Raw genomic sequence first — 15441 nt, 5'->3', positions numbered from 1 at the left:
AGAAAATGCAGTTGCAGTGTCTAATGTTAGCTTTGCAAATTAACATATATATGAGCGCACACACATGCCTATTTAACAATTAAGATAGACACATATAATCAGGTTTTATGCATTCAATTTTACTGAGTGTCAGGTACTTCGAGGACCTTGAAGCAGATGGAAAATGTGGTTCCTATCTTCTATTGAATTGGAAAGTCTTTAGAGAAAAAAGATTACATGGACCTGTGGCAGATGGTCTGGACCGTGTGATGACGATTCTCAGTGTTTTGGGAATTCAGAGAAGAGGACAATAGGGGAGGACCAGCCGGGGGTGGGGCTCCCTTCTCACAGTCAGCACTTCACGTCTTCTCTAGTTTGGGTAAGAGGTGAGGACACGGTATGTCCAGCTAAGGAAGGCTCACAAGCGGGACGTACAAGCTTGGAGCAGGGGCTGGTCAGGGAAAGAAGTCCATGGGAGAATTATGTTGAGAAAGGTTGAACGGGGCATGAAGCAGAGAGCAGTAAAAATCAAAGCAAAACTTGAATTTCCTATGGAAGGGAATATGGAACCATTCACGTTTATAAAGCAGCCAAGAGACTGAACTAAGGAAGCTAACTCGACATTTTAAATTTTTGTACAAAAGATAGCATATCTGGGTTCACTAGTCTGCACTCAGCTACCTATACTATTTCAGTCTCATGTGTGCTTTGAAAACTTGTTATATTGCTTTAACTTTTGAACCATGCAAGTGTTTTTAAAAAGGAATATCAAAAGTATACCAAAGTTGTTAGTTTCCTTCAGTTAATTTAATATTTTAACATATTTTAGCATTTTGGCGTGGTTCAAAAGTCAAGGTCAGTGAGGCATTTGTTACAAAGATACTGGACATGAATAGTCAGTGCCTTGGGAGAGAGAGGTTAAAGGGCAAAAAGGCATTAGGCTTACGTGTGTTTTTATCTCTTAAAATATACTCTGGAGGTCTTTCCATATCAGAGCACAGAGGGCATCCTCATTCCTTTTTTGTGGCTGTGTCATATTCCACTGGATGATCATGAAGGTCGGCTCACCTGAGTGTGTCTGTGCTTGTGTTAGAGGTCCCGGAGCGGGACTGGTAGGGACAAGAGTGGACACACCTATGCCTTTAGTACATGGCCTCAGGGTCTCCCCTGCAGGGGTCACACAGTTCTGCACTCACACCAGTGGTACTTATCTCCTCGAGTTTGTCCAATTGAGGATGTTAAGCTTTGGGGGAGGGGGGTTGTCAATAGAACAGGTGAGATATATTATTTCAAGGTGTTTCCATTTGTGTTTTTTACCGTGTGATTCCAGGGTTAAGCATGAATAAAAAGAAAGATGGGGCCATTGACTGAAACAAGAAAATCAGGAGAAAGATCTGATTTGGGAGGGAAGCTTATGAGTCTAGCTTTTAAGCTGTTGTAATTGAAGACAAGGAGAGATGTCAAAGAGAACAGCGGTGCTGGAGAAATGGCAGGACCCCTGAAGAGGCAGTTTGGAAGTAATCATCGTATCATTAAGATACGATGTTTTCCCTTAAGTTCAGGCAACTTAATGTGAACCAGGGTTGTGATAAATGTCACTAAAATTTATTTTCTTTGCAGTGCTTTCATATTTTTGTTCATCAAAAGCAAAATACCAAATACCACATATTCTGTGGACACCACACCATTAATAACAGAGCATGTGAGTAGAGAATGAGAACCACCTTGATCTGAAACATATAATTAAGACGAAAGGAAAATGCATGAATTTGAATGCAGATAAGCGGGTAATGGGGTATTTTTTTAAAATCAGGGCTATCTGAAATATTTTAGCATATTTATTATGGCTAGGTCTATGTAGCCATCAATATTTCCACAGTAAAGATGCTCAACAAATACAGAGGTCTACTTCTTTTTATTAACGGTAGATCCCTACTAGGAGATGTGCACACAAGCCCATATATTGAAGTAACTTAAGGATTTCCGCAGTACGGGAACACTGAATACTGAGAAGGAACACGAAAATGACTTTAGAAAGGGGGAGGAAGGAGGCTTTAAAGTAGGATTGGGAGAGGGCAGGGGCCACAGATAAGACAAAGCCAGTGAAAGGGTAAATCAAATCACACGGAAGTGGGAATTAGACTTGACTTTCTTCTATTTCTCTTTTCTGCCGTATCCCATTCCACTCAAAGGTGAAGACAGGAAATAAGTAAGGAGTCACTGTTTTGACCCTGAAGAATATAAATTAGTCTGGAATAGCAAGTCTAGGTTAAACAGGGGCAACCTTTACAAGACAGCCGCAGCACTAGTGCCAGCGGCTCCACATACAGAAGTGGTTCCAGGGCAAACCGCCACGGCCATGAGCACAGACTCCAGCACCACGGATGCTGAGTGTCTCGTGTGCCTGCCCAGGGCCCAGTGCTGGCTGCCGCCACCTCCCACCCACAAACAGAGGCGCTGCCTCCCTGGAAGGCGCTGCCTCTACTCTTTACTTCAAAATGAATTGCTTCTTCCCCTTCCTTCTTCCCCTATCAAAACTTTTATCAACTAAGGTGACAGAAACCTTAGTTAAATTGACACTAAAGTCAAATGATAAGTAGCTTAGGTGTTAGAGGAAAGATGTATTGATCCGTAGGCGTCTCTGATCAGGGAGATGTTTCAGAGAGAGTGAAGGAGTGGGATGGGGAGAAGGTGTCTGGTATTCCTTGCCCACTTTAGGGACCCAGATACCTCCTAACCACCTTCCCTGCAAACAAAGGGGGAAGAAAGGAAAAAAAATGCAACTTGGCAAAAGCTACAGAGAGGGCTAACGACCTTAGATTTTTCCATCAAGACGGAAGTATGTAAGCAAACTTAAGTTTAAAGATACATAGAAAGTATTGGTTACGATGCTGCTATACATCACGAGCGGCTCGTGGGGTGAGAAAGCATGATTGCCAAAGGAAAGCTTGACTTAGCACATAACGAAGAATTCAAAGGTACAATAGTTTCTCATCTCTTATGAAAGCTTTAGGAGTATGGCATCAAGGAAACTTCAGCTAGGAGACAAAGATGCTTACATTCAATAGTAGAAATATTCTGAATTTGCTCATAACTTTTCCTGACTTAGAATATTAGCTAATCTCAAAACAAGGCTGGAAATGTTTCGTTAGCTAATATAGTTAAAGAGGCTGGATAACAATATGCCTACTGATCTTAGGTATTCCACAGTAGAAGAGTCTAAGTTCTAATTTCTTTACAAGTTATTAAAATTTGCAAATAGAATGCAAGCATTAATAACTTTTGTTAGCTTTGACAGGTGTATCAAAATAGCCATTTAATAAACTGTGAAAAGCATCTGAACAGAGAAGTTGCCCACTGCCAGACCATTCTGAGTGACAGAGAAACAGAATCAGAAACATCTGAGTCTAGAGATGCCCACGGAATCAGTATGCAGGGTGACATGGTCATATTTTAAAGTGCGTTTGAGAAAGAAGAGAAAAACGCTGAACATCTTCTTGTCACCAGTGTGGTTATCAGTTGAATGCTGTTTTCCTTTTGATTTTTGCCAATGTTTTCAATAGGTGGTTAACAAAACTCAAGACCCCGATCCTGAACATTCCTGGGTGGATAAACTTTCTACAGTGCAAAACCGCTTAGTGTAAGAAAAGGTTCTCTTATTCTGTTTTATATTTGGTTAAAGCAAGAGTGAAGTCATATTCATCTGAGTTCAAGACGAAAATGGTAACACAAGCTTTGACTTCCTAGCTCCACGGTAGAGAGACTTTCGGGTTGCTTGCTGAATTTTAAGGTACAGAGGGCCTTGGTCTCAGTGCTCCAAGGAATTCCTAAGCCACTGCAGTGTCTCTAGCCAATAAGTAGCTGACAAAAGCAATCTCATTTTGCAGGACTTTCATGCCTAAAGTAAAAGTAAAGTTAAAAAAAAAAAGGAAAAAGCAAAGTAAAGTAAAACCATAGGCCACAGAGTATAATGGCCAGTATGCTCCCAGCCATCCCAGTCGAATTAGGTCCACGTCTCCATTACATTATCCAGGATGCTCTCCACTGGAAATCCCTCCACTCGTGTGTCAGACAGTTTTATAATCCCAAGATATTTATTGTCAAATACAGTAGAATATTTTGTGTCTGTGTAGGCCCTAGCGCCCACCCCCAATTCTTTGTATCAAGACCAGGAGAGTTAGGCTCAATGACAGCCCTTATATTTTAGGGTTTTGGGGGCTGACAGAGAAATATGAGAATGTTTATGTTTTATGTATGAAAATTTTGTATATTTTATATAAGAAATATGGATATGTAATAGTATGTAGCTTGCATTTTTCAGTTGAGGGATGTTTTAGACTTTCTGTGGTGACACCTCAAGAATAGGAGGCATGTCCTCTGTTAGTATATACAGTGACCTCACAGTGGGAAAGAGGCAGTACTGGGTGCATAATAGATGCTCAATAAATATTTGAATAAATGGAATGAATGAAAGAATGAACTAACCCACACGCTTTGGAAGAAATAAATACGTTGCTATTTTTGCTTTGGAATAAAATAGATATATCAAACAAAACATTTTTCACAAAGCATTGCCTTTGTTAAGGGAATATTTGTTAAGAAGAATGTTTTCAGTTGTCTCATTGGCCAGCCTAGTCTATTAATCTGGTCCGCATTTGGGACCCTCCTCCAGGACCAGATGGTCTAGGCCTCCCCAGGATGCAGGGGTTTCCATCATGAACAGAGCTCACTGGCCATGTGAGTACCTACAGTCTCATATTCCTTAAAACACCACTAAAATAGACTTCATTTTTTTGGGGGGGCCACACCCTGCGGCATGTGGGATCTTAGTTCCCCAGCCAGGGATCGAACCCATGACCCCTACAGTGGAAGCGTGGAGTCTTAACCACTGGACCATCAGGGAAGTCCCTAAGCATTTGTTTTCAAGCTTGGAAAGGTATGGTTTTTGCCTAAAACTCTTTCCTGTTTCATGCTATTGTTCTTTATATTAAGCCAAAGGGATTGTTGCAAAATATTATTCACCTCCCTGCCAAAACCACTGGAAGCCCTTGCTTCACGCAGATATGGCCCAAGTCTGAGGGATCAATGTGACCCTAGTGCTTAAGGCAAAACGTTTTCTTCTTACAGGAAGTAATGTTTTACCTGAAATATTCAAACGATTTTGTTAGGGAATTCCCTGGCGGTCCAGGGTTAGGACTTGGCGCTTTCACTGCAGGGGGCCGGGATTTAATCCCTGATCTGGGAACTATGATCCCACAGGTTGTCAGCACAAAAAAAAAAAAAAAAAAAAAAGGTTTCTTAAATTATGTTATTAAATCAGCACTTCCCCTTGACCATGCCTAAGACATAGGCAAGTCTGTGGATCTCAGCAGTTGTTTTGAACAAACGTGTGTTTGGTCCTTAGTCTATTCTAGTCATTATTATTATCTGTGCTATTGTCACAGAGGGTTTAAAAAAGAAGCATAGGGCACGGTGTCAGTCTACAAATACTGCATAATTTAATGAGAGAGCCAGGTTTATTTATGTCGCCTGTAGAATATGGTGGCAATATTCTCACCTACGTAATGACAATTTATCATAATCCACTGCAGCGTCTGTAAATCATGTCCTTCCACCATTAGATGGTGGAGGACGGAAGCTGCATCACAGCAAGGTGGCATCAGGTACCTTGACCCTGCAGGGCACTCCTGGGGCTTTTGCTTGTCACCCCACTTGAGACAGATGGGTGATGGCTACACAATGCCTTGTGATTTCCATTTTGAAACATGCTTTTGATATGATCCCATGTGTGCGTTTGGCAGAAACATTGCTTTGGGCCCAGATGAATAGTGATTTATTTGTTTTTAAGGGGCTGCAGTCTCGCGGTAATATCTGGAATACTCTATGGATCCACATTTGTGCCAATCATTTACATCAAGGACCACAGCAAGAGAAATGATAGTATATATGCAGGGGCAAGTCAGAACGGTGAGAGGAAAAAGTTATTTTACTTTATAAATAAACTCACTACCCATGTATCTAGTTAAGAGTATAAAAAGAATGGGACTGTGGTGGATACTGGTACATAGATTTGTCGATGAAAATTCAATTAACAGTCAAGTTAAGAAGCGAAAAAAGGGAATTTTATCTGAGCCAAACTGAGGATTATAGCCCAGGGGACAGACTCTCAGAAGCTCTGGGAACCGTTCCGCCTGTTAAAAGGCAAACGCACTGTCACATACGTTTCCGAGACAAAGGATCGTACATCAAAATGACGTACCGATATTTTACGTAAAGTTCACCAAGGACACATAGTCCACCGTAAGCAGCTGCAAAGGAGCAGCAGATCACCATGGCCCGCTGCAGAGCTGGGAAAGAACAAGTCTTTTAAGAAGTTATCATACATTGGTAGCATCAGGAGCAAAAAAGAAATTGATCTTTCCGGTCAGGCAAGCACTCCCATTCTGAGAAGCTCCAGTTAAAGTGTAATGCAGATGCGTACCTCACATTAGGGAGGGAGGAAGCCCAGACAGACACAGAGAGAATTTTATGTCTAGATTTTCTCGGCGTGCCTTAAAATAAAATTTCATTTCATCAGATTTGATCTTACTTTGTCCTTGCAAGTGGTGAGTTAGAAGGGCACGGGAAACTAAAAATAAAGGACTGTTGGAATATTTTCATGTGATCTTTAACATACAAATAGAATCAATTTTAGTCAGGGTTCGTTTCAGCTACTTGGATCTTAACACATGGTTTCTGGCTTTGCTGCAAGATTTGGAGATTATTTTCCAGTTTGATGATCTCTAGGAAAATATGTATTCTTCTCCTCTTTTAAAAAAAACAAAACAAAACCCTGAAGTGTAGCACATAGTACTTTAAAATCAAATAAAGGTCAAAATATAGCCTGCTTAGTATATCATTTTTCGAGCACAGAGTAACGCATTGAAAGGCCCAATGTAATGCTGCCAGATTATCTCAGTTTCTAGCGCTAGAATTAATCTCTCAAGACGTCACTTCCACACAGTGTGCAACAGCCTTCTGCAGTCTCCGAGGAGGTGAGAGTGTCTAATTCAGGATCCTGTGATTATACTGAAACGTGGCTTACACCCACGAAACGATAAAAGAATGATATCGTGGTTAAGACAGTTCTACATCCGTGGCACAGGAAATGAATGTCATCTGTGATCCGATAAGGGAGACTTCTGGAGGGCAAGTCATGAGGGAAAGATTGATGGAGAAGCTGGGATTTGAACTCTAAAGGAGCAGATAGACTTTGAGTGACTACCATGGTCTGTTTCTTCCTTTTTATATTCAGCCCCACGAACAGTACTCAAACTTTTATTAATTTCTGTCTTTTTTTAAAGATTTTATACAAATACCTTTTGTATTTTTATTCTTTTCATTTTAAAGGATAAAAACTAACAAAAGTAGAACAGCATAGGATAAATTAAGAGAGAAGGAAAAAAGAGTGACAAAAAAAAGAGCCATGAATGAGTCGAAAAACTGTGCTACACTTGTACACTTGCTAGTGATGAGTCATCATTTGGCTCTAAGATTTCTTACAGCCACAAAGGGAATCAGATCAGTCCCAGAATTCAGCAAACACAGGATAAAAACAACTAATTGTTCAGGAGTACAGTTGTTCTTGGTACTGGGACATAATAAACAATGTCCTCAACAATCTCTTCCCATAAATAGTACAATCAGTTCTTAGGGATCTTTCTTATGACAACTCAGATGTCGTCTGATAGAGATAACACTTTATTCCAATTTATTCAAAAATAATTCAAGGGGGCATATTTTTTTAATGTCACTTATTTAACAGTCACATAAATGGTATATGCTCTGTGCTGGGCGCTGTTCTAGTTTCAGTAATAACTCAAGGGACCCTCCTAGCAACCCTACTGGTTGGATACCATTATTATTCCGGTTTTACAATTGAGAAAATTAAGACAGAGAGAGAGTAGGTAACTTACCCAAGTCTCCAAGTTAACAAGTGGTGGATTGATGAGTCCCACCAGGTTGTCAGTGTTTTAATCACTAGATTATGCTGCCTTTTCTGGTGGTCTTTGGGTGGATGTGTTGTGATATGACTCAGAAGTAGGATTTAAGACTTTAGAAGAAGAGACAAACCCTTTGACTTTCAAGATTTTCTGGCTAAACAGGGCCACTCATCTTTCTCCAAATTTAGTTGAGACATCGAGCCCAGTGTGACCTTCCCAGTCAAGAACCTGCATTACACCCATCTGTTTGGCCAAAGGACCCTCTGCTTTAAATAGTCAGTGGAGTTGGATTTCTCAGATATTGGGCCACCATCTGTGTTATTAACTCCCCCGTGTAATTAGGTTTATAGAAAACAAATAAAATCCTCTTTGGAATAACTTCCTGAATGTCCTTCTGTATAGTTGCCTGGGTGGCTGCCATCTGCAGCCTGGAAGCTTGTCTCCAGATTGATCAATACACCATAAAAAATGAGCACTTCTAACATTTTTTTACACACCATCCCCCAACTACAGTCTACTTGGAGATTTGCTACAGTGGCTATAGCCATCAGTAAAATTAGGTCTGATACCGATTCTTAAAAAAGGAAATATGTTCTTTGTTATACACCAGAAACTCACACACCATTGTAAAGCAATTATACTCCAATAAAGATGTAAAAAAAAATAAAAAAGGAGATATGAACGTTATATTCACATAATGTTTGTTTCTAATTTAGCTTTCCAAGATAATCATAAAAGCCAGTCTTTTAGATTTGATTATAGTAACTAACTTCTTACTATTTTAAATATGTTAATTAAAATTCTGTATAAATAACATGTAGATGATAAAAGAGAATTAATGCTTCCTTTACATTTAAAGTTGATTTGAGTGAGTTCGTTTTATTCTTAGGACTCTAGATGTATTTGAAATGACTAAACTGATATGCTTGAGAGTTTTCTAACCTGTATTTCCAGATTTAGACTACGTTTTTGCACACTTCAGTGGCATCTTCCTTGCAAGTACAGTCTACTTTCTGGCCTACTGTATAGCCATGAAAAATAATCCTAAACTATATCCCAAAGCAGTCTTGCCAGGTAAGAATATTAACGACAGAAACTCTTCTTACTCTGTGAAGTAAATCAGTGAAAGTATCATGCCCTATTCATTTAGCTTGAATAATCGTCTTCTGGAAACCAAGCCATTCTCTGTGTGCGTCCGTTTTTGTGTGTCTGTGTGCGTACGTGTTCATTCCCTCAGTGACTTTGGCCCAGCTCACCACCAAATATGAAGGATTTAAAAAACATGAAACTAGAACTTGAACAATGAATCTAAGATTGCTTCCTGTGCTGAAACATCTTGTGTATTGAGTATCAGACTTCAGTATTTCTTCTTCACCAACTAAGGATGTATATTACGAGTCAGAGTCCTGGGGCTCTCTCTATATTTTTATTTATCTATCTATCTATCTATTTATTTATTTATGGCTGTGTTGGGACTTTGATGCTGCCCTCGGGCTCTCTCTCTTTGCAGTGATCGGGGGCTACTCTTCGTTGAGATGCATGGGCTTCTCATTTTGGTGACTTTTCTTGTTGCAGAGCACAGGTTCTAGGCACGTGGGCTTCAGTAGTTGTGGCTCGTGGGCTCAGTAGTTGTGGCGCACAGGCTTAGTTGCTCCACAGCTTGTGGGATCTTCCTGGACCAGGGATTAAACCCATGCCCCCTGCATTGGCAGGCGAATTCTTAACCACTGCACCACCAGGGAAGTCCTGTATATATTTTTAAAGTGTCAACAAATATGAATCTCCAGTCACTTGGGAAAATAAACATTTTCTCCAAAAATTTAGGGGAAATTATTTTAAAGTTTAAAAAAGTTATGTTAAATGCACATGCTTTTGGATTTAATCAGTTAGGCATTGGTAAAAAAAAAAGTGTATATATAATGAAAAGTTATAATTTCTCACTTATTTAAGAGTTTGCTGTAATTCGATATGGAATATAGATCCACCAGTAAAATTTTTTAAAGAACAAAATAAAGCATATGTCCGAGATTCACTTTGAGTGCCTGATTCATTTAAGCCAAAGTGTGCCACGGTACCACTATACCGTTATAGAAAATGGTAGGATATTTACTGAATGTCTAGCTAAAGTATCCTGAAAATTTTAGCTGCTATTTTTATTCAAATTCCAGGAGGGTTTTTTTTCCCCCCTTAGCTAAGCATCATCTTGAATTTCACATATTTTTTATATTGTCACTAGGGAAAACATTTTCTCCAAAAAGTTAGGAGAAATTATTTTTGAGCTTAAAAATGGCATGTTAAATGTACATGCTTTTGAATTTAATCCACAAGGCATTGATGGTAATATATCTGTGTGTGTGCATATATATACATACACACACACATATATATAATGAGAAATTATATGTATTATAAATATAATGAGAAATTATAATTTCTCACTTATTTAAAAGTTTGCTATAATTCAATCTGGAATATAGGTCCACAAGTAAAGTCTTTTAAAGAACAAACTAAAGCATATGTCCGAGATTCACTTTGAGTGCCTAATTCATTGAAGACAAAGTGTGCCACGGTACCACTATACCATTTTAGAAAATGGTAAATATTTACTGAATGCCTAGCTAAAGTATCAAAACTTTTAGCTGCTATTTTTATTCAAATTCTAGGAGTCTTTTTCCCCTTAGCTAAGCATCATTCTGAATTTCACAGATTCTTATGGTCATGGTTTAGAGTAAATGGTGTTTGCAGAATATGTTCAGACCCAGTGTCTTCCCTGGGTCCCCCTCCACTACCCAATCTTTACCTCAACTACTATTTTGGGTACTTGATTTCATGTCAATAAGGTAAAAGGTGATCTTTATACCCACAGCAGTCAAGAAAAGAGAAATCATTTGGTTTCCAAAATGGTCCCAAAACATGGCTAAAAAACCCATGTTGGCCGTCAGTGTTGATAGGAGTGTGTTGATCTGAGCACTCTAACATTCCCGCTCTACCTGGAGTGTGGATTTTTCAGGAGGGGAGGTGGTTGGTAAACGTGTGGTGTGTGTGTGTTTCAGGATTCCTGTCTGGAATACTCTGGGCCATTGCTACCTGCTGTTGGTTCGTAGCGAACCACTCCCTCAGCGCTGTGGTCAGTTTTCCAATCATCACTGCTGTAAGTAGCTGAACTGCTTTTCCAAATTTTTGTTTTTCAAACGTAAATCTCATTTTTCTCAAGCATTCTTAGTGAATCACTGAAGCCTGTCATGGAGTTTAATTTTTCAGGAGTATAATTAGTATAACAGATTCATGTAGATAAACTGATACCCTCTAATCTCATGTCCTTGATCTCTAAGGGAATATTGCTAACCTCATTTTAGCAGGTTTGTTAACCTTTGATAACCTTGCAGTTTTTGTTCGGACGTTTTACCTAATTTCGTTTGGGATACATTGTAATTTGCTACTGATAACAATATTCATCTCTATATAACAGTTTATAGATGTAAAAAATGCTTTTGTGTGTATTATCACACTTGAATCTCATGACAGCCGTGTGAGACAGAAAGTATTTCGGCCCCTGTTCATAGGGCCCGTCAATATTTTAAGGAAGGCTTTCAGGAAGTGCTGAAGCAAAGTATTGTCTCTGGATGGTAGCATTTATCATGCATTCGTAATGCAGTTTGCTTCATCTGATGTTTTTAGGTGCCAATCATGTAGCACATAGGTAACAGAAAAACAAAAATGTTTCTTTTGACATAGGCAGGACAGGTATTGTCAGGCTTGCGCCCATTTTGAAGATGAGAAAATTGAGGCGATAGCTGACAGAGTCGTCTGAAAGAACATGGCTACGTGGACATCTCAGGGTTTCTCAGGAGAGAGTTTCTTGCATGCAGGACTACATTTTGCCTTTAGTATAGAATCCAATTTAGAATGTTTCAGGTTCCTTATGGTACTAGGACCGAGACACACACACACACACACACACACACACACACACACACACGAATTAATTGCTTTAACGTTGAGCTCTTATTTCTACTCTAGTATCTTAGATTGTTAAGTTGTTTACCTGCCTCCCTGCTTCCTAAATCATCATCATAAACAAAATTTGCCTAAAACATTTTAGCAGCACACCTGTGCAAGCCTACAAAACTGATCTTTTCAAACACGTCGTCTGGTCTAAAATACAATTCCATAAAAGTTTGAAACATCCTTAAATTTTAATTTAAATTCTGGGTTTCAAACAGCATATTTTGACAGTTCTGTGTTCATAAAACTGTTGGCTTTATTTTTTATTTGAATTTAGTGGTACACTAAAGTGAACTATTTTAATAGGTTAGGTTTTTTTTAATTTAAAGGGCTCACATTTTGACATTCTTAATTTCTATTGCGGGAAAATGTTATCAACATTGAGCAAGTTATAAGGAATATATATATATATATATATATATATTTTTTTTTTTTTTTTGCGGTACGCGGGCCTCTCACCGTTCTGGCCTCTCCCGTTGCGCAGCACAGGCTCCGGACGCGCAGGCTCAGCCGCCGTGGCTCACGGGCCCAGCAGCTCCGCGGCATGTGGGATCTTCCCAGACCGGGGCACGAACCTGCGTCCCCTGCATCGGCAGGCGGACTCTCAACCACTGTGCCACCAGGGAAGCCCTATGAGGAATATTTTTAAGTTTAAGTCCTCATCATTGGAATGGCGAAAGACCCAAATATTTTCACAGAAAGGGTTTGTTTCTCATTATTTCAAAGATATTTAATGCTAGAAGTGACCATATAACAGGAAAATGTAATGGGCAATGGGATATATCACTTACCAGTGAAATGCTTAAAAGTAAATTTGTAGAGCAAAGTATACAGCATGATATGCACCTCGACTAGGGATGCAAATGTTATTTGACAGTCATATCCCACTACATAAGGAGGAATGACACATTAAAATAGATGCAGTCATTAATCACATCAAATTTAAGCAACTTTTTGTATAAAATACACAGATAGAATTAAGCCACACAAGACAAACAGAAATACAAATAGAAAATGAAAACTATGATACAAATGAGAAAGTCAGCAAATAACACAGAGAGTAAATAGTTATGTGATTAAACACTGTTTTACTTTTGCTTGCAAAAGGGAGTGAGACAATGTGATAACTAATTCTTTTTAACTGGTAACATTATTTCCTCAGAAAAGACCAGTTATTTTCTAACACTGATATTTTGTTCGCTTTTGTCTTTTAAACACTAAATTCTTAATAGAATTTATCCTATGGAGCCTTATACAGGGGACGTGGAACAATAATAAATAATATTCTTCACAAAAATTTTATAGTAGATAGAGATATGGTTTTCCTCCTCCTGTTTCTTGTATTAAGTTATGGTAAAGACTTCGCACAAGACAGTAAAGCCCAATTCAGTGGAAATAAACAGCTACGGCAGGTGGGGTGTAGGCAAAGGGCAGGTGGAAGTGGTCACTGTGGCATTTGGAGACTCGCCCATCAGAAGCGTGATTCTCAAACACTGTGATGAAAGCAGGCGTCTCACCCACCACGTATGGCTTCCTCTGGCCCCTGAGGATTGTTTCCAGGAGGGACAGGTATTTCCGGGAGGTGAGGGCCTAGGTCTTTATTGCTACTGGGCTCTTGCTTGGTTTCACTGTCATTAGTTCAAAGACAGCCTTATCTGTATGCAGAAAAGATTCGGCCCTGCCCTTCAGGATCTTACCTTCTTCTTCATTTTATTTTCATGGTAGAGCTAGACTGGTTTTAATTTTAACTTTTTTTGCTGGAAAATTTCAAAGATACCCATCACCCAGCTTTAACAATTCTGAGTACGGTCAGTCTTGTTTCATCAAGAGTGCATTTTTCAAGTCCCAGCAGCATACCCTTTTACCCTAGGACATGTATTTCCATTCTTAGGACCCATTGGTGACTAGACTGAGAGTTCCTTGAAAGCAGCATCTACATTGTTTATTGGCAAATATTCCATTAAAAAGAAAAAAAGAAAAGGAAAAGAGAAAGGAAGGAGAACAGCCCACGTAGCAGGACAGCAGGCTGGGTACCTGTGGTCCCGGTCTTCCTCAAGGAATTGAACGGCCGAATCAGCTTCTCAGGAAGGTGGAGCCTCTCCAGATGGCTCACGCTCACCTTCTTTTCCAAGGCTGACTTATAAATGTGTAATTTGTACTCGTTTACGATAGAAAACTACGCAATCCCAGTGCCAGGACAGCTGTGACTCTTATTTAAGATGCCCTTCTCCGTTGACCGTCCTTTGCCAAACCAGGGTCCACGCACACTTAAGACTTCTGCTTGGTACCTCTTGGTATTGTCTTCTCCCACGTACTCTGAAGGGATTAAAGAGGATAAAATTCTTGAGTGACTGTCATGACAGCATTAATATTTACACCCTATTCTATCATTTCCTCCCATCCTGCCCCAGGTCACTATGAATCTGCAAAAGGGCCCAGGTGCTTCTTGTTCGGTTTGGATTTTGAGGCTTAGGACCATACGTCATTGGTAGAAGACAGTTCCTTTGACCTATTTCTCTGGCTCTTTTGATCTTGACTTTTCCAGATCCCAATAAGCAGAGAGTAGTGTGTTCCTATTGCTTTGCTCACCTGCCAGGAGTGGAGTCCAGCTTTGCTGAACCAGTCATGTAGACAGTTGGAGTGGTGGAGGGGAAAACAGGCTGGAATTGTTTATTTGAAACTCTTCCAGAGCGTGTGCAGGGTTTGAAAAGGAATCGTCAAAATGCTGATACAGTACACCTTCTACACAAAGACTGCAATTAATCTAAATTCCAATGTTTTCCTTTCTCAGTGAAAAAAATTAATAAACTTTAATAGCTTCAAGTTTTCAGCTATTTCAGTTTTCAGAATCTTCCTTTTTCCATCTCATTTCTTCTCTTTTGTGCTGTATTATCTCATTCCTGTCTTTGTCTCCTGCTCACTAACCTGTTGTTTATTTTTCCTTACACAGTTTTCCCATCTTCCCATAATACTATCTGCAGCAATCACTAGAGCATAATGTGAGACATAGCTGATTACTGTGCAGTAATATCAGCTAAAGAGAACCTTAAAGTCCATGCTGCTCCCATATGCACATTATTTTTCAGGTCCAAAAGAACACACTAAAATTTCTTTAGTTATGATATTATCTAATGCCAAAGGAAGTTGTAAGTTTATTCATACACGTTTTCCTCTTAAGCCCATTTCTAGAATCCTAAGGAACTAGTTCACTAGAAAAAATAAACTATTTGCTTATTAAAATATTTTATTATAAATCACATTAAAGAAACACATTGTATGGCATAAAATATTATAGCATCATCAAAATAATAAAAATGAAAACCATAGAGAAAAAAAAGGAAAAAAGTCTTCATTTTTTCACCTAACGCTACTTAGTTTAACTCAACGGTGAACTCAGACTGAGATTATGAAATTTTTTCCTGACAATATTGTTATATTTTTACAATAGAAGTTTATTTGAGGAAAGTGTCAGATC

At 39.2% G+C, this 15441-nt stretch overlaps 1 protein-coding gene across 7 annotated transcripts in view; it reads left to right on the top strand.

Annotated features, from left to right (window-relative positions):
- Positions 1-15441, top strand: part of TMEM144 (transmembrane protein 144) — a 47757-nt gene that overhangs the window by 25785 nt on the left and 6531 nt on the right. For 5 of the 7 annotated variants that reach the window (XM_060299878.1, XM_030865754.2, XM_060299879.1 and 2 more), the window contains 5 exons: positions 1600-1681; positions 3543-3619; positions 5828-5946; positions 8916-9035; positions 11015-11112. In XM_060299878.1, the coding sequence (XP_060155861.1) occupies positions 1600-1681; positions 3543-3619; positions 5828-5946; positions 8916-9035; positions 11015-11112 (496 nt within the window). The remainder of the gene's footprint in view (positions 1-1599; positions 1682-3542; positions 3620-5827; positions 5947-8915; positions 9036-11014; positions 11113-15441) is intronic. The other 2 variants (XM_060299880.1, XM_060299881.1) reach the window with 2 other exon arrangements.

This window comes from Globicephala melas, chromosome 5 (genome assembly GCF_963455315.2).
Source record: "Globicephala melas chromosome 5, mGloMel1.2, whole genome shotgun sequence".
NCBI classification, from domain to species: Eukaryota; Metazoa; Chordata; class Mammalia; order Artiodactyla; family Delphinidae; genus Globicephala; species Globicephala melas.
Note: the sequence above shows the minus strand (reverse complement) of the source record. Positions and strands in the feature narration are given on the sequence as shown.